Source organism: Leptidea sinapis, chromosome 33, assembly GCF_905404315.1.
Source record: "Leptidea sinapis chromosome 33, ilLepSina1.1, whole genome shotgun sequence".
Classification (NCBI taxonomy): Eukaryota; Metazoa; Arthropoda; class Insecta; order Lepidoptera; family Pieridae; genus Leptidea; species Leptidea sinapis.
The window spans coordinates 8338760-8360745 of NC_066297.1; the positions used below are offsets into that span (position 1 = coordinate 8338760).

The 21986-nt window shown below is 33.1% G+C and overlaps 1 protein-coding gene across 3 annotated transcripts; it reads left to right on the top strand.

Annotated features, from left to right (window-relative positions):
- Nucleotides 1-51: 51 nt before the first annotated feature.
- LOC126974694 (uncharacterized) lies at nt 52-21096 on the top strand. Of its 3 annotated transcripts, none has more exons than XM_050822265.1 (10): nt 52-425; nt 2796-5967; nt 6229-7783; nt 10334-10514; nt 11342-11549; nt 12238-12347; nt 14135-14239; nt 15245-15437; nt 17074-17170; nt 19833-21096. In XM_050822265.1, the coding sequence occupies exons 1-10, from the start codon at nt 156-158 to the stop codon at nt 20896-20898; spliced, it is 6957 nt and encodes a 2318-aa protein (XP_050678222.1). In that variant the 5' UTR covers nt 52-155; the 3' UTR covers nt 20899-21096. The 3 variants fall into 3 exon arrangements, with proteins under 3 accessions (XP_050678222.1, XP_050678221.1, XP_050678220.1); XM_050822264.1 differs by having other exon boundaries at nt 2796-5445; nt 5707-7783; XM_050822263.1 differs by having other exon boundaries at nt 2796-7783.
- Nucleotides 21097-21986: the final 890 nt, after the last annotated feature.

Sequence of the window (21986 nt, forward strand, 5' to 3'; positions counted from 1 at the left end):
ACCTAAACCCTATCTTATTTATTTGGTAATAGTATTCTGTGGCCGCCGTGTTATTGTAAATATGGTATTTACTACTAAATAGTAAATACTAAATACTAATCGTTAATCCTTGTTGTTGCTTGTAACTTGTGAGGCTGAGGTTGTGTTACAAAATTATGAATGAATATACTGATCAAAACTTAAAAGATTTCGAAGCGGCCTTGAAAAATAAAGATCTTAGTGGCCTGAACTTATATTCCGGCTCGAACCACAGTAATAATTTCTGTAATTTGAATGTTGAAGAAGTGGTTACCGGTGTTGCGAAGCAAATAATGGCTTTACAGAGTTCTGATTGTTTACTAAATAAAAAACCAGTACAAAGGCTTAATCCAAGTATAAAATACCCAAAGAATGCTGAATATTCAGGCTTATCACTTTCAAATAAGGTAGGTAAATAAATAGGAAAAACTAATTCAGGACACTGTCATTTTTGTCTTGGTTCTACACTAAAATTTACATGTTTTTACAATAAATGCCCACAACATTTGTTTTTACAAATACTTAAATATGTCTTTGAAAACAGGATGATTGAAGTTTGAACACTTTGTTTGTTGAAGTGCCAGTTTAAATTTAAAATTAATTACATCAAGTGAAAATGCTTAGTTCCCATGAAAATTATTACATGTAATTATTGGAAATGTGAATTTCTTTTACATTATTTCAACTTAACCTGAGCATTCTTTAATAAAGCTAATCTGAATTATAATAATAATTAATTTATAATGTTTTAACAATTTTTATTTTATTTGCTTGAATTTTAATTTATTATGTTAAAAGAGATAAATAACAATTGGACATAATTCCAGAAGAACATTCCAAACCACAATCATGTCGAAATTGAGTTCACAAAACTGGTCATGTGATTCATATTAACGGACTGACAAAAAATGGCAGCCCTACTGTCACTCTTTAAATGACATCATGACTTAGTAGCCCAACCCACATGTATGGAATACACTAATATTTATTAAACTTAAACATGAATTCCCTAAAATGTGATGTTTCTGGTTTGGAACGTTTTTCAGGAACTATGTCCAATTGTAAGTTATTTATGACACATTGAAGTAAAACCTTATGTTAATTACTTTTAAACTATTATAACAATGTGGTTATTACACCACTAGTAACAATATTATAATATTTCTATTTACAATTACAATTTTCTTATAATTGACCAATCTGAAAGTTAAATTATAATTATACCTTTACAAATGAAATACTTATCTGTATATCTTAATATATTATAGAAATTACGTGACACGTTGTTTGTCCGCAATGGACTCCTAAACCAATGAACAGATTTAAATGGGAATTACTTCTCGGAGTGCAGTTTAGTCCAACTTGAGAGATAGGATTGTTTTTATTCAATTTGGGACCCATAATTATTTTTATTTTCAATATTTATTTTGTATGAGAAAATTTATTGACACACGGTTTGACAGTTCTGCTGTGAAACAATAATTTCATTATAACAACAGGGAGCATATTTTAAGAAATAATTCTTGATGTTATGAACTATTATTCACAATTCATTCAAAAAACAGTATTTTATTTATTATGTACAGAACAGTGTCTGTCGAGTCAGCTATTATAATATATAAATCCAGTGTCCTGATGTTTATTGGTATTAAATTTCTTCATGGTATGCATTTTAGTCCAACTTGAGAGATAGGAGAGTTTCTATTTCCATTTGGGCCCCAAATAATTTTTACTTCCAATAATATTTGCTTTATATTAAAATATTTTCTAAGAGAGAATTTATTGACACACAGTTTGACAGTTGCTGTGAAACAATTTTATTGTAACAACGGGGAGAATATTTTACAAAATAATTCTTGAAAATTGATGAAATTCATTAAAAACAGTATTTTATTTATTATGTACAGAACAATGTCTGTCGGGTCGGCTAGTATGATATATTAGTTCATTAATGTCTGTGTTCATGTTTTTTTTATTTCACTTCAAAAACTTGTCAACAAAAAGATGTGTATAATATAGATATAAATTCTGACTCACCTCCACATATAGGTATTATATATTTATATCACCTGATATCAATTATATAAGATTATTATTATGATTAACTAATATAAAATAAAAAAAAATGTTAATTAGTAATTTCTTTGATAAACAGATTATAATATATAAATAGGAAAAACTATTATAGGATTTAAACTATGTAGTAAATGTAAAAAAAAATCTTAAAGGGCAGCAACACCTTACCAACCTCTCTGTTGTGGAATAAACTGTTGTTGTGTGATAGTGGAGCATGGCATAAAAGGCACAAAAGGTGTTTATGTTCTGAATATTGATTCCTTTACAATTATTTTTGATGTCAGTTCAAAACACTTTTACCACTTTGGAAACAAATTGCATTCTGAGTAGGAAGAAATGGTGCAAGACACTCTTCCAGCATTCGTTCATTCCATTCATGGCAGGCCATAAACAGTTCATAACCTGAGGAACCTGTTAATTCAGTTTTTTTTTCACATTTCATAAAAATATAAAGTATGTTGTGAACATCCTACCAGACTGGGCTGTACATATAATATCTATAAAAACAACACAATGTAATTCCAAGTAATTTATTTTCTTATTTATTGATTTCTCCTGTTTTCTTTTTGAGTTCAATTAGTGCACAGCCACCTCTTTGGGAAGAAATGGTGCTATGAGAGATAAAATATTGTAACAAGATAGTTCTTGTTGATCTTTTCAATTTCAGTTGATAAAATGTTCAAGTTTGTATGTTTTTTCAGATTTGTAAACAAGATAAATTTGATACACAAAATGTATCAGATACCCAGCTTATTAATTTAGTCCAGAATGCTGAAGCTCTAGATGATATAACTGGACTCACACAAGTGTTTAATACCACATTTTGCAACAATACTTCAGATAGCCATTTTGAAAAGGTTAAAGATTCAAGTGAAAATTCCAATAGTATAAAAAGGCAGAGCCAACTTCCTATTGATAATAAATTTATATTTGACAAACATGATTCTATTCATGAGAAATCCTTGGAACAAGAAGCTATAGATGATTTGAATTGCGATGGATTTGGTCTATTAGAGGAGGCAGGGAGGAGTCCTATCCTAAATATAATAAAACCGATATCTATAAAAAGAAGACCAACACCCATTGCATATGATTTAAATTTATTTGAGAAATTTGAGACTTTAGCATTTCCAATAGTGGAAGAACATTTAGACTTAAAAGTTGCTAAAAAGATAATTAATTCACAACTGCTTGATAAAAAATTGTATATTGAAACTCATTCTGAACCAGTTCTTATTGAAAGAGATAAGTCCCCTGTATTTGATGTCAAAAAAAAGAAGCGATGTCGTAATAAAAACAATTGCAATAATCAGTTTGATAGTATTATTAGCATTATAGATGATGAAATATTATTTAGCAGTGATGAAGAATTAGATAAGAAGAATGATGATGATAAACTACCACTTACATGTCTTTTGGAAACATCATATTTTACTGAAAAAGTCTTAGATGAAACAATATATGTTGGCTTCCAGACTGCAAACAATAAAACTATTAGGGTTAAAACAGATTCGTATTTTAAAGCTCATGATATGTTAAAGGATAGTGATATAAGTTTCATTAACACAGAGGAAAAACTGACAGATGAAAGTATTGAAACAGAAGATATTAATTTAAGTGAAAAAAAAATAAAACAAAAAAAATGTTGTAGTTTTATATCTTCTAACAACTTAGTTGAATCATCAAAAAACAGTACAATAGTTAAAGAAAATACAGTTTGCGGTTCTCAACATACCATAGAAATTAAATATGAGCAAGAACTAGATCTACCTCTTTCCACAAAACCAACATGTGCTGATACTATCGAAAGTATAACAAAGATATACCCCAACAGAAATTCAATTGATTCTGTTGAAAATAAAGTACAAAAGTTGAATCCAAACCAGGTGAAGATTGTTAATAATGACTGTTTTACTATAGATGATATTATACATCATGAAAAAGTTGTACCTCAAAGTCAGACATTAATATGTTCCAGTAGTTTAGAAATGGCCAGAAATGAAAATTCTGTTAGTTTATTAAGTAAGAAAGACGACCTCGGAAAACTAACAAATACATTTAAAATAAAAAATAACTATTCAGAATTTCACCCAAGTGGTACAAATGTTAATGCTTTAGATTGTAATTTTGTAGTAACAAATAAAAGAAAACATGACATGTCCCCAAAGACAAAAAATTTAAAAAAGAAAATTAAACCTCAAAATGACATCTGCGAACCAGTTAACTCTTGTTATTCAAAGACACACCCAAAAATGGAAAAAAAATGTAATGAAATATATTTTGATGATTTTGAATCATCTGATATAATAAAATATGAAAATTATAAAGCAGAGTCTATTAAAAATATCCATTGCGTAACTTTTAAATTATTCGAGAATTCAATGGATGAAGAGCCATACCATAAGGCAAATATCCCAACAGATAGTAAGAAAGCGACATCAATATCAGAATCCACAGACATTTATGATTGTGATGATCTCTTCTCAAACGAAATGACATTAGTTAAATCTGAATTTCACCATATGCCTTTTAATGGATTTAAAACTGCTAGCAATAAAACTATTCAGATATCCAAGGAAGCCTTGAAAAAATCTACTAGACTTTTAGATGACATATATATAGACATTCATTCTATTCACAATGAAAAGCAAACTTACGAATTAGAAAATTCAAATCCTTCAAATAAACATTTATGTAGAGGCGAGATAAAAGATAAAAAAGAAATAAAAACATCAAACGTTACATTTGCAAATCCTTCAAAATTATTTAGTGATTCTGATGAAGAATCCGAACTTTCTTTCCCACTGACACCACCAAAGTCAAATGTATTTAAAGGTGTCCAAACAACAAGTAGAAAAGATATCAAAATATCTAAGGAGGCACTCACCGAAACTGCTAAGACGTTCGACAATATTTATAAAGAATCTATTGAAATTTTTGAAAATAAAGAATCAAACGTAATCTGTCCAGCTCCGAAATTTCGATTTCAAACAGCTAATAACAAACCAGTTGACATTTCTGAAGATGCAATAATTGCAAGCCAGACTTTATTGAATTCTGGAAAACCAAAAAATTCGAATGAATTTAAGGGTTTTCAAACAGCAAGTAGAAAAGACATTAAAATTTCTAAGAAAGCTCTTGCGAAATCGGTTAGTATTTTCAAGAATATTGAGGAAGAATTAAATGATAATGGATTTTTAGAAAATGTTGATTCAAGCCTACACTATCCAGCTCCGAAATTTCAATTTCAAACAGCTAATAACAAACCAGTTGAAATTTCTGAAGATGCAATAATTGCAAGCCAGACTTTATTGAATTCTGGAAAACCAAGAAATTCGAAGGAATTGAAAGGTTTTCAAACAGCAAGTAGAAAAGATATTAAAATTTCTAAGAAAGCTCTTGCGAAATCGGTTAGTATTTTCAAGAATATTGAGGAAGAATTAAATGATAATGGATTTTTAGAAAATGTTGATTCAAGCCTACACTATCCAGCTCGGAAATTTCAATTTCAAACAGCTAATAACAAACCAGTTGAAATTTCTGAAGATGCAATAATTGCAAGCCAGACTTTATTGAATTCTGGAAAACCAAGAAATTCGAATGAATTTAAAGGTTTTCAAACAGCAAGTAGAAAAGATATTAAAATTTCTAAAAAAGCTCTTGCGAAATCGGTTAGTATTTTCAAGAATATCGAGGAAGAATTCAATGGTAATGGAATTTTAGAAAATGTTGATCCAAGCCTACACTATCCAGCTCCGAAATTTCAATTTCAAACAGCTAATAACAAACCAGTTGAAATTTCTGAAGATGCAATAATTGCAAGCCAGACTTTATTGAATTCTGGAAAACCAAGAAATTCGAATGAATTTAAAGGTTTTCAAACAGCAAGTAGAAAAGATATTAAAATTTCTAAAAAAGCTCTTGCGAAATCGGTTAGTATTTTCAAGAATATCGAGGAAGAATTCAATGGTAATGGAATTTTAGAAAATGTTGATCCAAGCCTACACTGTCCAGCTCCGAAATTTCAATTTCAAACAGCTAATAACAAACCAGTTGAGATTTCTGAAGATGCAATAATTGCAAGCCAGACTTTATTAAATTCTGGAAAACCAAGAAATTCGAATGAATTTAAAGGTTTTCAAACAGCAAGTAGAAAAGATATTAAAATTTCTAAGAAAGCTCTTGCGAAATCGGTTAGTATTTTCAAGAATATTGAGGAAGAATTCAATGATAATGGAGTTTTAGAAAATGTTGATTCAAGTCTACACTTTCCAGCTCCGAAATTTCAATTTCAAACAGCTAATAACAAACTAGTTGAAATTTCTGAAGATGCAATAATTGCAAGCCAGAATTTATTAAATTCTGGAAAACCACGAAATTTGAATGAATTTAAAGGTTTTCATGGAATTTTAGAAAATGTTGATCCAAGCCTACACTATCCAGCTCCGAAATTTCAATTTCAAACAGCTAATAACAAACCAGTTGAAATTTCTGAAGATGCAATAATAGCAAGCCAGACTTTATTGAATTTTGAAAAACCAAGAATTTCGAATGAATTTAAAGGCTTTCAAACTGCAAATAAAAAAGAAATCAAAATATCCAAAGATGCCTTAGCCAGAACAGCTAAACTTTTTGATAATATTGATGAAAATAATTCTATTAAAGAAAACCAGGAATTTTTAAACTTAGACAAACAAAAAATGCAGTTTCACACAGCTAGTAACAAACCTGTTGAAATTTCTGATGAATTACTCGGAGTAAGTCAATGTTTGTTGAATAATATTAAAAGTAAATTACATTTAAAAGAACAGAATGTTCAAAGAATGTTTCAAACGGCTAATAATAAAGAAGTGAAAATGTCAAAAGAGGCTTTAACAAAGACGAATAATATCTTTGATAGACTTAATTTTAAAACTGATACAAATAAAAACAAAGCAATTAGTATTGTACTTTCTCAAGGTGAGAATTGTAATGAGTCAGATGATATAAAAAATATATTGGATACTCAAGTTATGCTGAATTTTGGAGAAACATTAAACACCGAAGATTTTATCAATGACAGAACACCTCATTCTAAAAGATCGGGCAGTCCAATTCTATCGTGTTCTAAATCGAAAAAAAGGAAATTTGATAATACATACAACAACGAAAAAGACAAAAATAAAATTAAAAGCATTGTTATTAAATCATCTGATGAGAAGTTTAATTTTGATGCATGTTATAAAAAGAACAAGATATATAATTTGAGTACATTAAAGGACTTAGAAAAAGAGTTTGCGAGAAAAGGAAATAATACAGATTTGAGTAAATTAAATTTTAATACACTACTGCAGTTTGTTTTTACTGGCAACAGAAATGAGCTGTCCAAAAAAGAAGTATCTATAGACCATATAAAAGATATATTTCTCAAGTCAGTCAATAAGAAAATTGTACCAAAAGGCTGGCTGGAAAACCACATACAACTTATAATGTGGAAGCTTTTTTCTTATGAAGTCAGATTTCCAAATTGTTTGGACAAAGTTTGCAGCGTAAGGAATGTTTTAGATCAGTTGAAGTATAGATATGACCGGGAGTTGTATAATGTTCAGAGGCCATCACTAAGGAAGATATTAGAAAAAGATGATGTGTCTTCGAAAACTTTAGTGTTATGCATTGCTGAAATTTATGTGGATAATAAGATTATTAAAGGGTAAGTTTTGTTAAAGTATTTTTTCCATTTGAATGATATAAAGAAATTAGTTGCATAAGCACAATTTTTTATAAACTATAAACAATACAGATATTCCATTTATCTTACAAATATCAAACAATTAAGAGCTTTTGAATGGAATATGTGCAGAATATTATTCTCAATATAAATACTAGCTGACCCTCCAAACATTGTTTTGTCATATAAAATATTTTTAGTGTTTGGCCGTTCTTTCTCCGACTTACTTTAACTACCACGAAAGTCTTTTCATTTGTCGGGTTACTAAAATATAGTCACTCACAAACAAGTGGCTTTGTATTAGTTTACCGAATTTTCAAAATCGGTTCAGTAGATCCAGAGATTGATATTTTTTCGTCAATATGTCAATGATTTTATACTATTTTGCTATTCGAGGTGGTGAAAAATCTAAAAAATTAAAAGTCATGATAATCGGTCCAGCCGTTATCCAGTTATAAGTGTTCGAACAGCTATGTTGTGTGTTGTATGTGAACAAAGTATTTTGTCAATTATGTATGTACATAACATGTTGTTGTATGATGATCTCACTAAAACTTTCGCGTTTATAATATGAGTAGGATTGTATTTTTATATAAATAAATATTTATTTACTTTTCTAAATTAATTATTATGTTAATGAAATTAAAAATATAGTTAAAAAAATAATTGTTGTCGTTGTTGTTTGTGTGGTAAATGTTTCTATACTATGGATGGCTCTTACCACACTTTGGGACTGAAGCGACCACCCAGGCTATTTAATTAGTAAATTTTATTTAAAAAAAAGACTTTTTGTAGCCACGTAGCTGTGGTATCCTTTGCACCTCTACACGAGGCACCCTGACGCCGAAATCTGGGACGAAAGTGTTCACGGGAGTTTTTTCGCTGCCGATTAATGTGGTCGGGCGTTTAGCGAGAAGCACATGAGTAAATCAAACGGTACAGAGACAAAGCTTCACGCGAAATAGTTGCACTACTGCCGTTTGTCCACTGGCCGCTTGTTGCGTACGCGGCTAGAACTGGAGACGACCGGTTGACGATCGCACAGACAGTTGACTATCTCAGTGTTAGCGCAACACACGTATTGTTTCATTAATTGCATTCTTGAATATATTAACATAAAAAATTATATTATTAATATGGTTGTTTACTGTACTGTGTTTTGTTGTTTGTATTTTAACTATCCCAAGGACTACAACATAGGCAAATAAATATTTGATAATATTTATATTTGTATGATCCTTTTGCTTACGGGAAGACAGTTCATCAGCGTATGTTTTCACCATTTTGTAATTATTGCAGGGTTTTACTTAACATTTGTTTCTGGATTGGTTGATATACAGTATTTATGGATTGCATACCTATTAAATAAATAAAAAATGAGTAATACTAGTCCACAGAACTATCGCAAAATTAATAAAACCTTAAATTCAAAATGTGAAATTTTCAAACAAAATAAATATTTAAATAAATGTACTAAGAGGAAACAGTACTGGACAGACAGCGTACATTGACCTCTGAATCGTCGGCTTCACCTTTGATTTGTTTGATTATTTGCGACGAAATAAAAATTCACTATCACATTCTTACGAACACTTTTTATTTCGGTTATAACTAAACTCAACTTTAAATTTAATATTGTGCATCTTGTTTTATCTTTAAAATAAACTCACCCGTATACGCAAACGTCAAGAAAAAATAAATGTCAAATTCACCGTAAAAAGCAATAACAATTAACAAACTTAAAAACACAATTTACACATGTACATAAAGTAGTAGTAAGTGTCCATTTCAGATTAATTCCTTCGAAAGGCAAACACATAATCTATTCGCCCAGAAGACTCGCGATACACTGGTCACTGATGACTGAAATGCTGAACATTCAAATAGCGAGAAAAATAAGTCTTTAATAGGGAATAACTCACAATTATAGTTTATCGATACTTATTTACACTAATTTAGCAACCATTACCAAATACCTACCAAAGGCTAGGATACAACTATTTTTGTGTTATTCGAATGTTTTAATAATTTTAATATATTATAAATTGAATGAACTTTTAAAAAAGTATTTTTTTTGGCCATTAAATTTACAAAACTACTGTTTGACTTTCTTCCTTGACATGGATGTCTTTAAAATCATCCTGTACACCTTTCTAAAAGCCCGGCAAGGCTCTGCTTTGTACGTAATTGTTTATTTCTCCTTTTGTTTATAATTATTTTGTGCTGTGCGCTATGTATGTAAAGTTTAATAGCTTTTTGTATCGGGTATTATTCCTTTTAAAGTAAGCTATTAATCAATACATTGTGCCTTACCCTATGCCCGTTCGCGTTCTTTCGCTTTAGGACCATCCGACATGTTTGAAGTCACCGCGAGAAGCGATAAAGAAACAAGGCAAGGCAAAACGTGAATTAAATTTTAAAAATTCAGCTAAATAATGCATTAACTGTCAAAATGTGTCCCAATTAGGCCGCATCAGAGTCACGCGCGACTATTATATCCGTACCGTTAGTTAAGTTTACTTTATTTTCCAGTGAAATAAAAGAAAACGATAATATAGAACTTTTGGTAACCGATGGTTGGTATTGCATTAAGGCGTGTATAGACAAATTGATTGCAAAGTATGTGGCTGAGGGCAAGATTAGAGTTGGGACCAAAATTGTTACTAATGGGGCAGAGTTGCTGAACTGTGAACAGGGGATGTCACCATGGGAGGTATGATTTTTTATTAGTATATCAAATGAATAATGTTTGTCATTACCATAATGCTAACACCAGGATCAAAAATATACTTATAATGCCTACTACTCAGCTAAGTCGAGTTAGTAAGTCTTTTGTGAGGCGTTGTATATGCTTGTACAACAAGCTCCCAGATAATGTTCAAAACAAATGTATTACGAAATTCAAAGGAATTGTTAAAGTTGTTAGAAGCGACATCTTAAGTCAATTTCCTAATATGCAAATATTGGTATTGAGCAGGTTATCAACTGTAAAGTAGATTCTGTAGATGGAGCCACAAACTGAGAGTTGAACAAAGACATCAAGATTTATGAACTTTACGTCACTCGAATGGCTCAGTGGGGGAGCGCTCGCGGGTTCGAGTCCCGCATCGTTCATAATCATTTAAAATAAAACAGTTAATAAGGGCACGAACAAATAACTCAGGGTCCACATATAATAAACGGCGGAAAGCTATAAAGCGAAATATATAGAGTATCTGTAACGGGACATAGGCTTAGAATATAGTAGCGTATACACGACCTGACAGCCCGATCATATTTGACCATATTTATTTGTCCATAGTATATAGACTCTATACCATAGACTAACAGCAAACTAGAGTGCATCGTAGCGACGTATGACATTAGCATTTAGCTCATTAGTATTTTGAATATAAAAACACTAGCTAAGGCACACACTGACAAATCAACTGTCAAGTCGTATATACAATAGTATATTATCGACCATCCTGTTAATAAATGCATTATTTTCGCTCACCGCTCCAGATCCGTGCCAGCCTAATATAAGTTATTTGTTTCAAGGACATATCATCAGTCCGTCTCAAGATATTCGGCAATTCGACGCGTCCTGCCCATTGGGACGCACGTCTCGGATACAACGGCGTCGCGGCCATTTTGTCCCAACTGTCATCTGTCAAACCGGACGGAGGGAAAGTGTCGAAATTGCGCGCTTACGTCACGCGTGTTTATCCTACGCTTTATGTGGAAAAGTTTGAGGATGGCAGCACTGGTAATTTTATAATTTTTATTAGCTTATATTGCACATAACTACCATAACTACGAATAATTAAACAACAAACAAAATAGTGTAAAGTACCCATAATACACATTATAAGTATAAATACAATATAAATAATAACAACAAGTTCACACACAACACACACACGCGCACTCACGCCCCTCCCCTTTTTCACGTTCGGGTAGGCAGAGACAACAGAATGCGACCTGCTTCTCTACACACAAACACAAAAATAAAAATAAAAAAAAAAGCTTAAGCTAAAAGACTACTTGTGCTTCTTTGAATCCAATCCACATGACACGGTTAACTCAATTCAAAATTTGGAACGCCGTTCCTCGCATATAGACCCTGTTTTTATGATTTCATTAGAAATAATAGTTTTCAGACTTATTTGTAGTCTAAGACGGTATTACTTGCCAAATTTCATAGTTAACAACGGAAAATACCCTATAAATTTTCATTCACCTGAGAATAAACGGCCGTATCGTGTTTTACGTTAACTTATAAGTTTGATTCTAAGAGACTATAATTGAGTAATATCGTTTTAATTTCAACGCACGCGTTGCCGCGGTAGAAGGCCTTGATATGCGGACAGTCGTACAACAAAGTGATGCTATTAGGTTTCCGTTCTTTCCTTTTGATGTATGGAACTCTAATATTTTCGAATAAATGTTTGCAGTAACGAGGTCAGAACGATTGGAGAATATTTATCAAATGAAGCATGAAACCGAAAGGCAAATTGCTCTGGAAAAGATTTATGAGGAGGTCGAAAAGGAATATATGGATCAGGTAACTAATAGAATAATAAAATAAATGTAAATTGTAATGATGAATGAACCATAGAAATCTTAATCTCTTTTGGTCTCTCTCTCTCTATGAGATTCTTCAAAATTAATGTTTTTCCTGTAAACGTGTTGAATTATTGAGACAAAAAAAAACTCATCTTGTTCTAATACTAATTCTATTGAAGTTAATCTAAGACTAGTATTTGTAAATATTACCGTAGGTAATTAAAAATTACAATCATATAATTAAATAATGAATATTAAACAAAAATTAAGAAAAGATTTATTTTAATTCAGTCCATGGAGACTCGTGCACGGCCTCAAGAGAACTACTGGAACCAACATATTCAAGTGATTTTTAATAAAATCAACATCTGTTCTGAATTAGCTACTCCAAGCCGTTGTCGCTTGCGCATAGAAACTCAATAGCTCCTCTGGTGACAAACGTGAGGGTCGCAATAATTTTTCACGTAATTTTACACCATTTTCTGCTAGAAAAATAATAACGTGATATTTGCCAATACCCTCCTTCCCCCTAAGTGTGATTTGGAAAGATTTAGCTTAATCCTCTCCTCCCCTACAACACCTTACATAATTAATGGACATACGTACACAGGTTCTGCCTCCGCAACTACGGTTATTCTATACGGATTTTATAACCCGCTTCAGCATTTACCTCCACAACTGCAGTTGTTCTGTGTGAATTTTATAACCCACTCCAGCATCTGCCTTTGCAATTGCGGTTTTTCTGTACGGATTTTATAACCCACTTCAGCATTTACCTCCACAACTGCAGTTGTTCTGTGCGGATTTTGTAATCCATTTCAGCATCTACTACCACAACTGCGCTTGTTCTGTAGGGATTTTATAAACCACTTCAGCATCTGCCTCCACAACTGCGGTTGTTCTGTGCGGATTTTATAACCCACTTCAGCATTTGCCTTTGCAATTGTGGTTTTTCTGTACGGATTTTGTAACCCACTTTAGCATTTGCCTCCACAACTGTGGTTGTTCTGTACGGATTTTGTAACCCACTTCAGCATCTACCACCACAACTGCAATTGTTCTGTATGCATTTTGTAAATCACTTCACCACGTACCACCACAACTATGGTTATTCTGTATGGATTTTGTCACCCTACTTCAGCATCTGCCTCCACAACTGCGGTTGTCCTGTACGGATTTTGTAACCCACTTCAGCGTCTACCTCCACAACTGCGGTTATTCTGTACGGATTTTTATAACCCACTTCAGCATCTGCCTCCGCAACTGCGATATTTCTGAACTTTTTCACCTTATTGTAATCCGTTTCAGCTCCCCCGTAACTGCATTATTTCTTGCACGCTTTCCGTCATCCGTTTCTACTTCTACTGTGGCGCTGGATATTTTCCTTGATCGGTTAGCAGTAGGCTGTTAAAAGTAAATTACATTTTAATTAAACCGTACTTTTTATTATGGGTTTTACACATGAGCTTCCGCATTTTTTTTAACACTACACCAAATCGGCTTTTGGGGGGCCCAAAGTACTAAAGACATACCTTAATAAAGCTACTGCAAACCCAAACGTTGGCAGCTATTTCAGTCAACGGATCACCACAGCTATCAAACACGGAAATTCTGCCAGTATTCTTGGTACACTTCCACGTAATGATAGTTTTAATTTAATGTTATCATAGTATTGTAAATATAGTTAATAAAATATTTTGTTTAATAATTACAATAAACCAGCTTTTACACAGACATAAAAGTCTGTATCTGTATAAGTTTATTGTACATTATAATTTGTTGTAGGATTCTGAAAATATGGATAGTTGGGATGGAGACAGTTGTAAGTTGGAGAGTGGGTCCCAAATTGCATGGATGATGAGGACTAATAAAGATCCGGCTGAATTTAGGGTAAGTTTGCTGTTATTCATTGTATGTGGACAAGGTTTAAGACACCATATGTTAAGTCTCAGTATCATCGAAACCAACGTACACAATTTCATACAAAAGACTCCCAATCGCCTATTAAAAGGTCGTCAAAAATATCCGAGTGGTGTTGTGTGTACGTATTAACTTTTAACTTTAACAGTTGTACAGATAACTTTAAAACATTCATTCAAATTAACACCTTATTTCGTGGCAGTAATGTGCAAAGTCTATTGTATACGCTCATAAGAAGTTCAGTGATTGTGGTGCAAAATTTCGTTGGTAAGGTATTTTATTTTAAAAATTGAAATGTAACTATTTAGCGAAATGAAATGAAATATAAACGTTAAGTTAGGTACATAATTTTGTTAATTTAATGAGGCACTTACCTGAAATATGACACTCCATCTTTTTTGAGTATTGATATGTTGTTATTTGGACAGTTTTTCACTGAACACTATGTCATTGCGTGGCGTTGTGTTCAAAGCGCGGTCAATACACTAATGAATGAAAACACTGCGTGCGTTGCTTCAGACAATTTTCGAGCGTGAATGTGAGTCTAGTTGTTTATTGTACGTTAATGACTTATGTTATTATAACACCACTGACTGGGAATGGAGCGGACACCATCAGGTTATTTAATTACTTATAATTTTTTTTGTACGCAACTACATAATATATTTGTTGCATAGTTTCTTGCGCGCGTTCCCCTCAGGTCTGAGACAGTCAGTCTATTTTGAATGGGTGGTAGTTTTTGACGTTCAATAACTGATTTTGAATCCTATTTTTAATAAAAAATATTTGAATTTGTTATAAGGACCTTGTTTACCAGATGTAAAAATTGCTTATATTATTACTCGCGTCTTTATCCTCTAAAAGTTTTCACTTGATATATGTAATACCAGGATTATTTAAATAAAATGATATATTTAATATATTATTTTGAAAATTGTTTTTTAAAATGATACTAAAACATCTTACATATTTTAGGCTAATCTAACAGAATCTCAAATACGCCTACTTCAAGATTACACCTCGAAGAATAGAGAGAGACAGATAGATATGATACAGGAGAAGGTGCGGGAAAGAGTCCGCAATAGTGGGCTGTGTGCTGCCAGGAATGTGGTGCCCTTGATGAAAATAAGGGTGGCTGGTATTGAAAATGAGAAGAAAGTGACTAAAGGTATAATAATCATCGGATTCACCCGGTTATGTCAAAATTAATAATGGAGTTAATTTCGTCTCTATGCGGGTATTTTGCGCCGTATGAAATATTTTAACCCTTTGTATGTCGCTTACATTTTCGCCTCTACAAGAGGCATCCTCAGGACGTGTTGTCTATCACGATAATCTAGCACGAGACTCGTGTGTCTCGTGAAACATGTGTCGAATTGTATTAAAAACAAATATTGGCGGAATTAACACTAAAGAAAACTTAAATCATTTGTATAATTATGGATTTCCGCAAAGTAACGCCTACTTCAATAGACTTTTGCGTGCGAAAGTGTCTCTATGCGAATTATTTTACGTGTAGCAAAATAATGTAAGTGTGATTTCAGTGCATTTATCTAAAATCTATTTGAAACAATCCCTACTATAATAATATTATAAATGTATATGTAAGTTTGTATGTTACGCTTTCACGCTTTAACCACTGAACCGATTTTGATGAAATTTAATACAGAGATAGACTAGAGCTCGGACAAGGACTCTTGATTGCGAAATAATTAATGAAGGGGTTGAAATAAGGGATGGAAATTTGTATGGCCTTTCGTCATTTTCGTTTTATAAATGTTGAAGAAAGGGAGAACAAGAAAATTGCCTTACTCACAAAGTACACATGTCAGAAGTGAAACCGGCATTGTGCATGAACCTCTAAATTGCACATGAAGTACCCACTCCATGGTAGCGTTAAGGCGAAGAGTAAGCAGAAAACACGCAAACAAGGTGTTTTTAGACAAGTTTTTTGGTGAAAATATAGCATTTGGAGCTATAAACACTACTTTATTCTGTTACATATACCCTTGTAGGTTGCTAATGCTTGCTGTTAGTTAAACTTAACACTCCAGAGCTATTATGAATTACCAGTTTTGTTTGCAGTTAAACAAGTTTTTTCTCGGCATGATGCATTTGTTTAGTATACTGCTCTCATAAAAGTTGTTCTTATAGCTTTTACTTTTTTGTGTTAGTACATTTATTAAGATTAGTAATCAAAAATGAGGATTGTAAGCAATTAAACTGTTTGCGCCTGTTAAAATGTTAAATTTTCGACGCAAGAATTTTGAAAATATTGGCTTTGTTACATAGGAGCCGAGAACTCATATCGCTCAAGGTCGCCGGCATTTAATGTCGCCTTAAAAATTTAACGCAACTTTGTTGGAGGTCGTATTAGAAGTTTCACTTAAAAATTTGAAATTAAATTATTTGGTTAAAATGGCAAACTTGAAGCATTGTTTAAATTTATCGACACACTCATTATTATCGTCATCAATTATAATAAGGTCACATCACTATCGCATTCCTGAACTCTATGTTAACACGTGTGCGTTCCGTATGTCATCACTGGCAACACACTCTGGTCAAAAACCTTCGTCTTCAGACACTCTGGTATTTTGGACGAGAAGATTTAAAGGAGCTTCCCGAATGCTGCCCATCTGGAGCTGCCCCCAGTTGGATTTTAGTATATCGATTGAATAATAAAATCTGCGTTAGCTGTGTATTCGTTTCTCGGTCATAGAGTGTAATGTAAATTTTCTCACTACTGCCCTTTGATTTATCTCTTTTATTTGTGCATCCATAAAAAGTTTAATTTTTTCTAGGCATGCTTTCAATATGGTGTCCAAGCGATTTAATAGAAGAGGTTATACGCGAGGGGTCGTGGATTGATGTGTACAACGTAGTACCGACAGCGATTAGGTAAGACATTTAAAACATACGTTTTAGGCTTTGGCACGGGTAATATAATTGTAACAGAATATATATACTTTACACTCACGTATTTTTCCCGTCGGGGTGGCAGAGACAACAGAAAGCCACTTGCTTCTACCCTTACAAACCTCACGCGCTTCTTCTACATTCATGACTCTTTTTCATACATGCTCGCCGGTTCCGGATGCTTCGGGCCCTTTTTGAAACCGTCCCTAATTTGGTCGACGAATGTCCTACGAGGTCTCCCACGACCAACTTGCCCTTCACACACTTGCCGTATATATTTGATTCGTCATTCTTTCTTCACTCATTCGCTCCACGTGTCCAAACCATTTCAGCATTCCTTTCTCAATATTTGTAACAACATAATCTTTAAGACCACAGCGCGCTCGTATTACTGCATTCAGAATTCTATCAATCAGTCTCACCCCACACATAAGTACTACGCAGTGATCTCATCTCAACTCCGTTACTTCTACTTTCATGCACTCCACTATGAACCGATCGACGCGCCTCTTTTGGCACAGTCTAGCCGATCATAAAGGCGTATAGCCCTCCATTCACATAAAAAATTTTCATTCGACATTTAAACACCGCTGGGAGATAACTCCAGCGCTCTAACCCAAAAGGTGTACCACAAGCCAAATAGGGAGGGAATTACTGACACAAAACTATGAAGACAGACTGGCCAAAAACGAATACTAACAGAGATATGAATTCGCGAGTGGCGCTTGACCGGAATGATACGAACACATACAACAGGAACTAACTTATAAGACTTAGATAATTTATACGTCTAGAATCAAGATAGATCCTCTTGCTGCTAGACAACCGAGGAAAACAGGCCAGGTTTATTAAGCTACAATAGAAACAGGAAAGAGAACAATAATTAATGTTATATTTCTTAAGGCGCATTTGGGAAAATGTGGCAATGAATAGTTTACAGTGCGTGAGTAACTGTCATTACACCGTGAATGTAAAATAGATCAATAGTATAGTGTGAAGTGTGATGGCAATACATAACAACAAGATTATGATAACCACGACGCTAACGTCGTGTACCACAGAGGTTTGTATTAAAAATAGTTTTAACTTGATACGGTCACATAAGATGAAGAATTTCGTTTTAGCGACACGTACAGGCAAGGATTTCGTCATATCATTTAAACAGGATGTAATCGTTCAGTGTGAACAGTAGATTATTCCGTAACTATAACAGATATCAAAAAACTTTAAACTGGTATCTAAAGTATGCTACCTAAGCAGTAAAATAATATCAATAATTTTTTTTAAATCAAAAGAGACGAATCCATAATTTTGGTGATTTCAATTGATTGAAATTTCAAAATTCAATTTCAATTATGCATTGTCAGTACATTTATGAAAATTTAATATATGTTCACAAAAATCGTCACCTTTTTGCTCTTAATAGTGATTTTCATTATTATAACACTAGAAATAAGGGATTGCTTGTAACTAATTCTAGTAGGCTTCATAAGATACATAGTAGCTTTAAGGGTAAATAATAAGTATAAAAGGTACTTCTATAATAAAGTCCCAGCAACTGTTTAGGCATTATCTATAAATAAAATTAAATGTTTTATAAAAAAATGGCTCTGTCGTAAATCCTACTACTCCACTGCTGAATATCTAAATGATCGGACAGCCTGGGACTAGATTGTGATTATTTATAGCGATAGAAATGACTGTACAATATTGTATATTTTTATTGAAAAGAGCGCAAAAAAAGAATGCTGGGAGAGTTTCTTGCGCCGCTTCTTCTCTCTCAGAGCGCCATTTGTTTCCGAATCGGTAGTAGTATCTAGTAGTATAAGAAATGACATCAAAAAGAATTCTAAAGGAATCAATTTTGAGAAAATAAATGCCTTTTATGCCTTTTAATAGTGACTCACGAGATTTCACCCATCCAAAAAGGGTGTAATTAAATATATCTATATTTATTTTTTAATTATTTATTTAGCGCGTGCGCCAGTCATGAGCATGTCGGTGACGCGAACATATAAGATTATTTCCCTAAAAAAAAGGGTCCAACGTCCAAAACTTAAGTCCTAGATCTTACAATTAAAAGTAAATATGTCAGCAGTGTAAAAAGTCCCTGCTATCTAATCTGATGACGAATATTGAGCATTGTATCACTGATTACACAGAACTTGGTTGATTGTATTGTATAAGTTTCTATCGAGTTCGAACCAGCTGTCAACAGCAGATGCTAATCAGGTATTTTCCGGATGATATATTCGTGAATTTCGACGTGGAAAATTTACGCGGCCATTAAGTTAGTGTATTAGCCGATGCCGACTAGATTATGGGTACCACAACGGCGCCTATTTATGCCGTGAAGCAGTAATGTGTAAACATTACTGTGTTTCAGTCTGAAGGGCGCCGTACCTAGTGAAATTACTGGGCAAATGAGACTTAACATCTTACGTCTCAGGGTGACGAGCGCAATTGTAGTGCCGCTCACAATTTTTGGGTTTTCTAAGAATCCTGAGCGGCACTGCATTGTAATGGGCAGGTCGTATCAATTACCATCGTACTGCTGGTCTTGTCCCTTATGTTCTTCATAAAAAATAATTGTTGCAATGGCTTTGAAACCATAACAAATATTTACGAAAGTTTTTTGTTTCAGGTATTCAGAAATCCAGTTGTCAGCAAATCGTCAGACAATATTCAAAAAATCAACTTCTAAAAACACAATCAGTAATAAAATTACTGGCCAACTAAGCAGGCAGTGCTACCTAATAAAAGATTTGAAAAATCCCAATTTAATAACCGACTACAATGAAGTTGACACTGTGGGTTTAGTATTCCTAATTGAACCCACAAATATTGCATTTCCAACCTCGAAAGCCCTGTATCAAAATATATTTTTGGCTGACGAAAACAAAAATATTATCTGCATAAATTTTTGGGGAGGCCTAAAAAAGTTTGGCTACGAGAATATTCTGGACACAGGCCAGATAATAGCTTGTGTGAATCTACAAAAGCGATCTGGAAATATTATTAAAAATATACCGCAGTATAGGGCCACGGAGTTTTCATATTTTACTAAAACACCGAAATATGAATGCTCTAGAAAACTTCTAAACGACTTGGTGAAGATCTTCTCTGGTTTGGATAAAAGAAAATTTTGTGACGACTGCTGTAGAATAAAAGAAAATAATTCAAAGTTAAATAACAGTAGCAATATATCTCCGTATCGAATGAATAACAGTGATTATAATATATCAAAAAATAGGGCCTACATAGAATCTCCGTTAGTACAAAAAGATTCGAATTTAAACCTTACGGGCCTAGATTTTGATTCGACATTTAAATTGAGAGATTCACAGGAGTTATCACCAAATGAACTACTGCGTAAAAAGAGGGTAGACGAGAAAATTGCGAAGTTAAAAATTTTGGGCGACCCGCCTCCTCTCAGTTCAATAAATCTTATAAACAAATCCATAAAAGCTGGAAATGCATTTAGAAGTCCGTTGACATCCAAAAATGAGGGGGCAAATGTTGCCAGTGATAAAAATTCCGATGAAAAAGAGAACATTAAAAGCCCAGTTTTATTTGTTAATAGGACGTACATAGTTAGGCCAAGTGTGAATCCAGTGAGATTAAATTTCTCCACAGAAGAGGCTAATCGAAGTGACGTTGATCCATTTGCAGAAGAATTTGACGCTAGTCCTCCATTAAGCTTTGATTGATGAGAGTTTTATGATACATGCTATTCATATAATTTATTCATCGTCTGACAAACGGGCTTCCTTATATAATTTGGTTGCAATAATTTGTTTAAACTTAAATTGCCTATTAATTGGGAAGTAAGTTCCAGATTTCCAATTGTTATTGTAAATACAAGATGTTACCATTTATTTTAATAAAGATTTTTGATTGGTTTCTAACTTTTTATTTTCTTAATGGCAATCATATGACGCATTCTATGTTGTATAAGTTTTTTCAAAATTGATTGATCGAAGAAAATGGCGCTCTTAGAGATAAGAGCGACGCAAAAAAACTTTCCCAGTATTCTTTTGCGATTTTTTAAATAATAATATTACCATTAGCAGTAATTTGCTCAAAGTCAGATTTGTCAGAGAATCATAAACTAGTCCCATACTGCCTCAGCGCTTAGATAATCTCAAGTTGAGTAATTAGACTTTCTGCAGTGTTATTCCTCAATAAAAAACATATGTTCTGAGCCTTTACGATAAAACTGTACATATATTTCCCATCAAACTATTGTGGGTATTACGCAGCTTGCTAGAAACAGCACCCAGGAATTACTTGCTTTTTTTGTGTCTTTGGATATAACCATTTTGAGCGAAAAGGCGATTTTTGATTGATTTTTACGAATATGTATGTTTACCTAGTCAGGTCATATATTCTATTACAATAAAAATACATTTTCTTATGACGTATAAAACATATATGTTGTAGTAAAAAAGAATCGTAATTACTGTCGTTGGCGTTAAGGTCCTTAACTTAGAGGTTACGAAAGTATGAATTTTCGCACTGTTACCACGGGAAATTTAGTTACTGTTTGTTCTAGAGATTCATGAAGCGTCTCGATGTCGGCGAGTCGTTTAGAACAAGCCAAGGCTTCTAAACTGACTATAATTTGTAACAGTCCAAGGGGTTCAGTTTTGGGCAAGACGAGGGCAAGTCCAGAACGTTGACTTCCAGCCAAGCTTCGGTAGGTAGTGCCTTGTAACCAGGTACAGAGTCTTTCTGGAAAGACTTTTAGAACGCGAGCTGCGAAAAGGTCTAAAAGGTCTAACAACACGATCTAGGA

Coding starts and splice junctions, on each gene's coding strand:
- LOC126974694 (XM_050822263.1), top strand. CDS start 156: ATGAATGAATATACTGATCAAAACTTAAAAGATTTCGAAGCGGCCTTG. Junction 10,515..11,341: donor AGGGGATGTCACCATGGGAG/GTATGATTTTTT, acceptor ATTTGTTTCAAG/GACATATCATCAGTCCGTCT. Junction 15,438..17,073: donor TGAGAAGAAAGTGACTAAAG/GTATAATAATCA, acceptor AATTTTTTCTAG/GCATGCTTTCAATATGGTGT.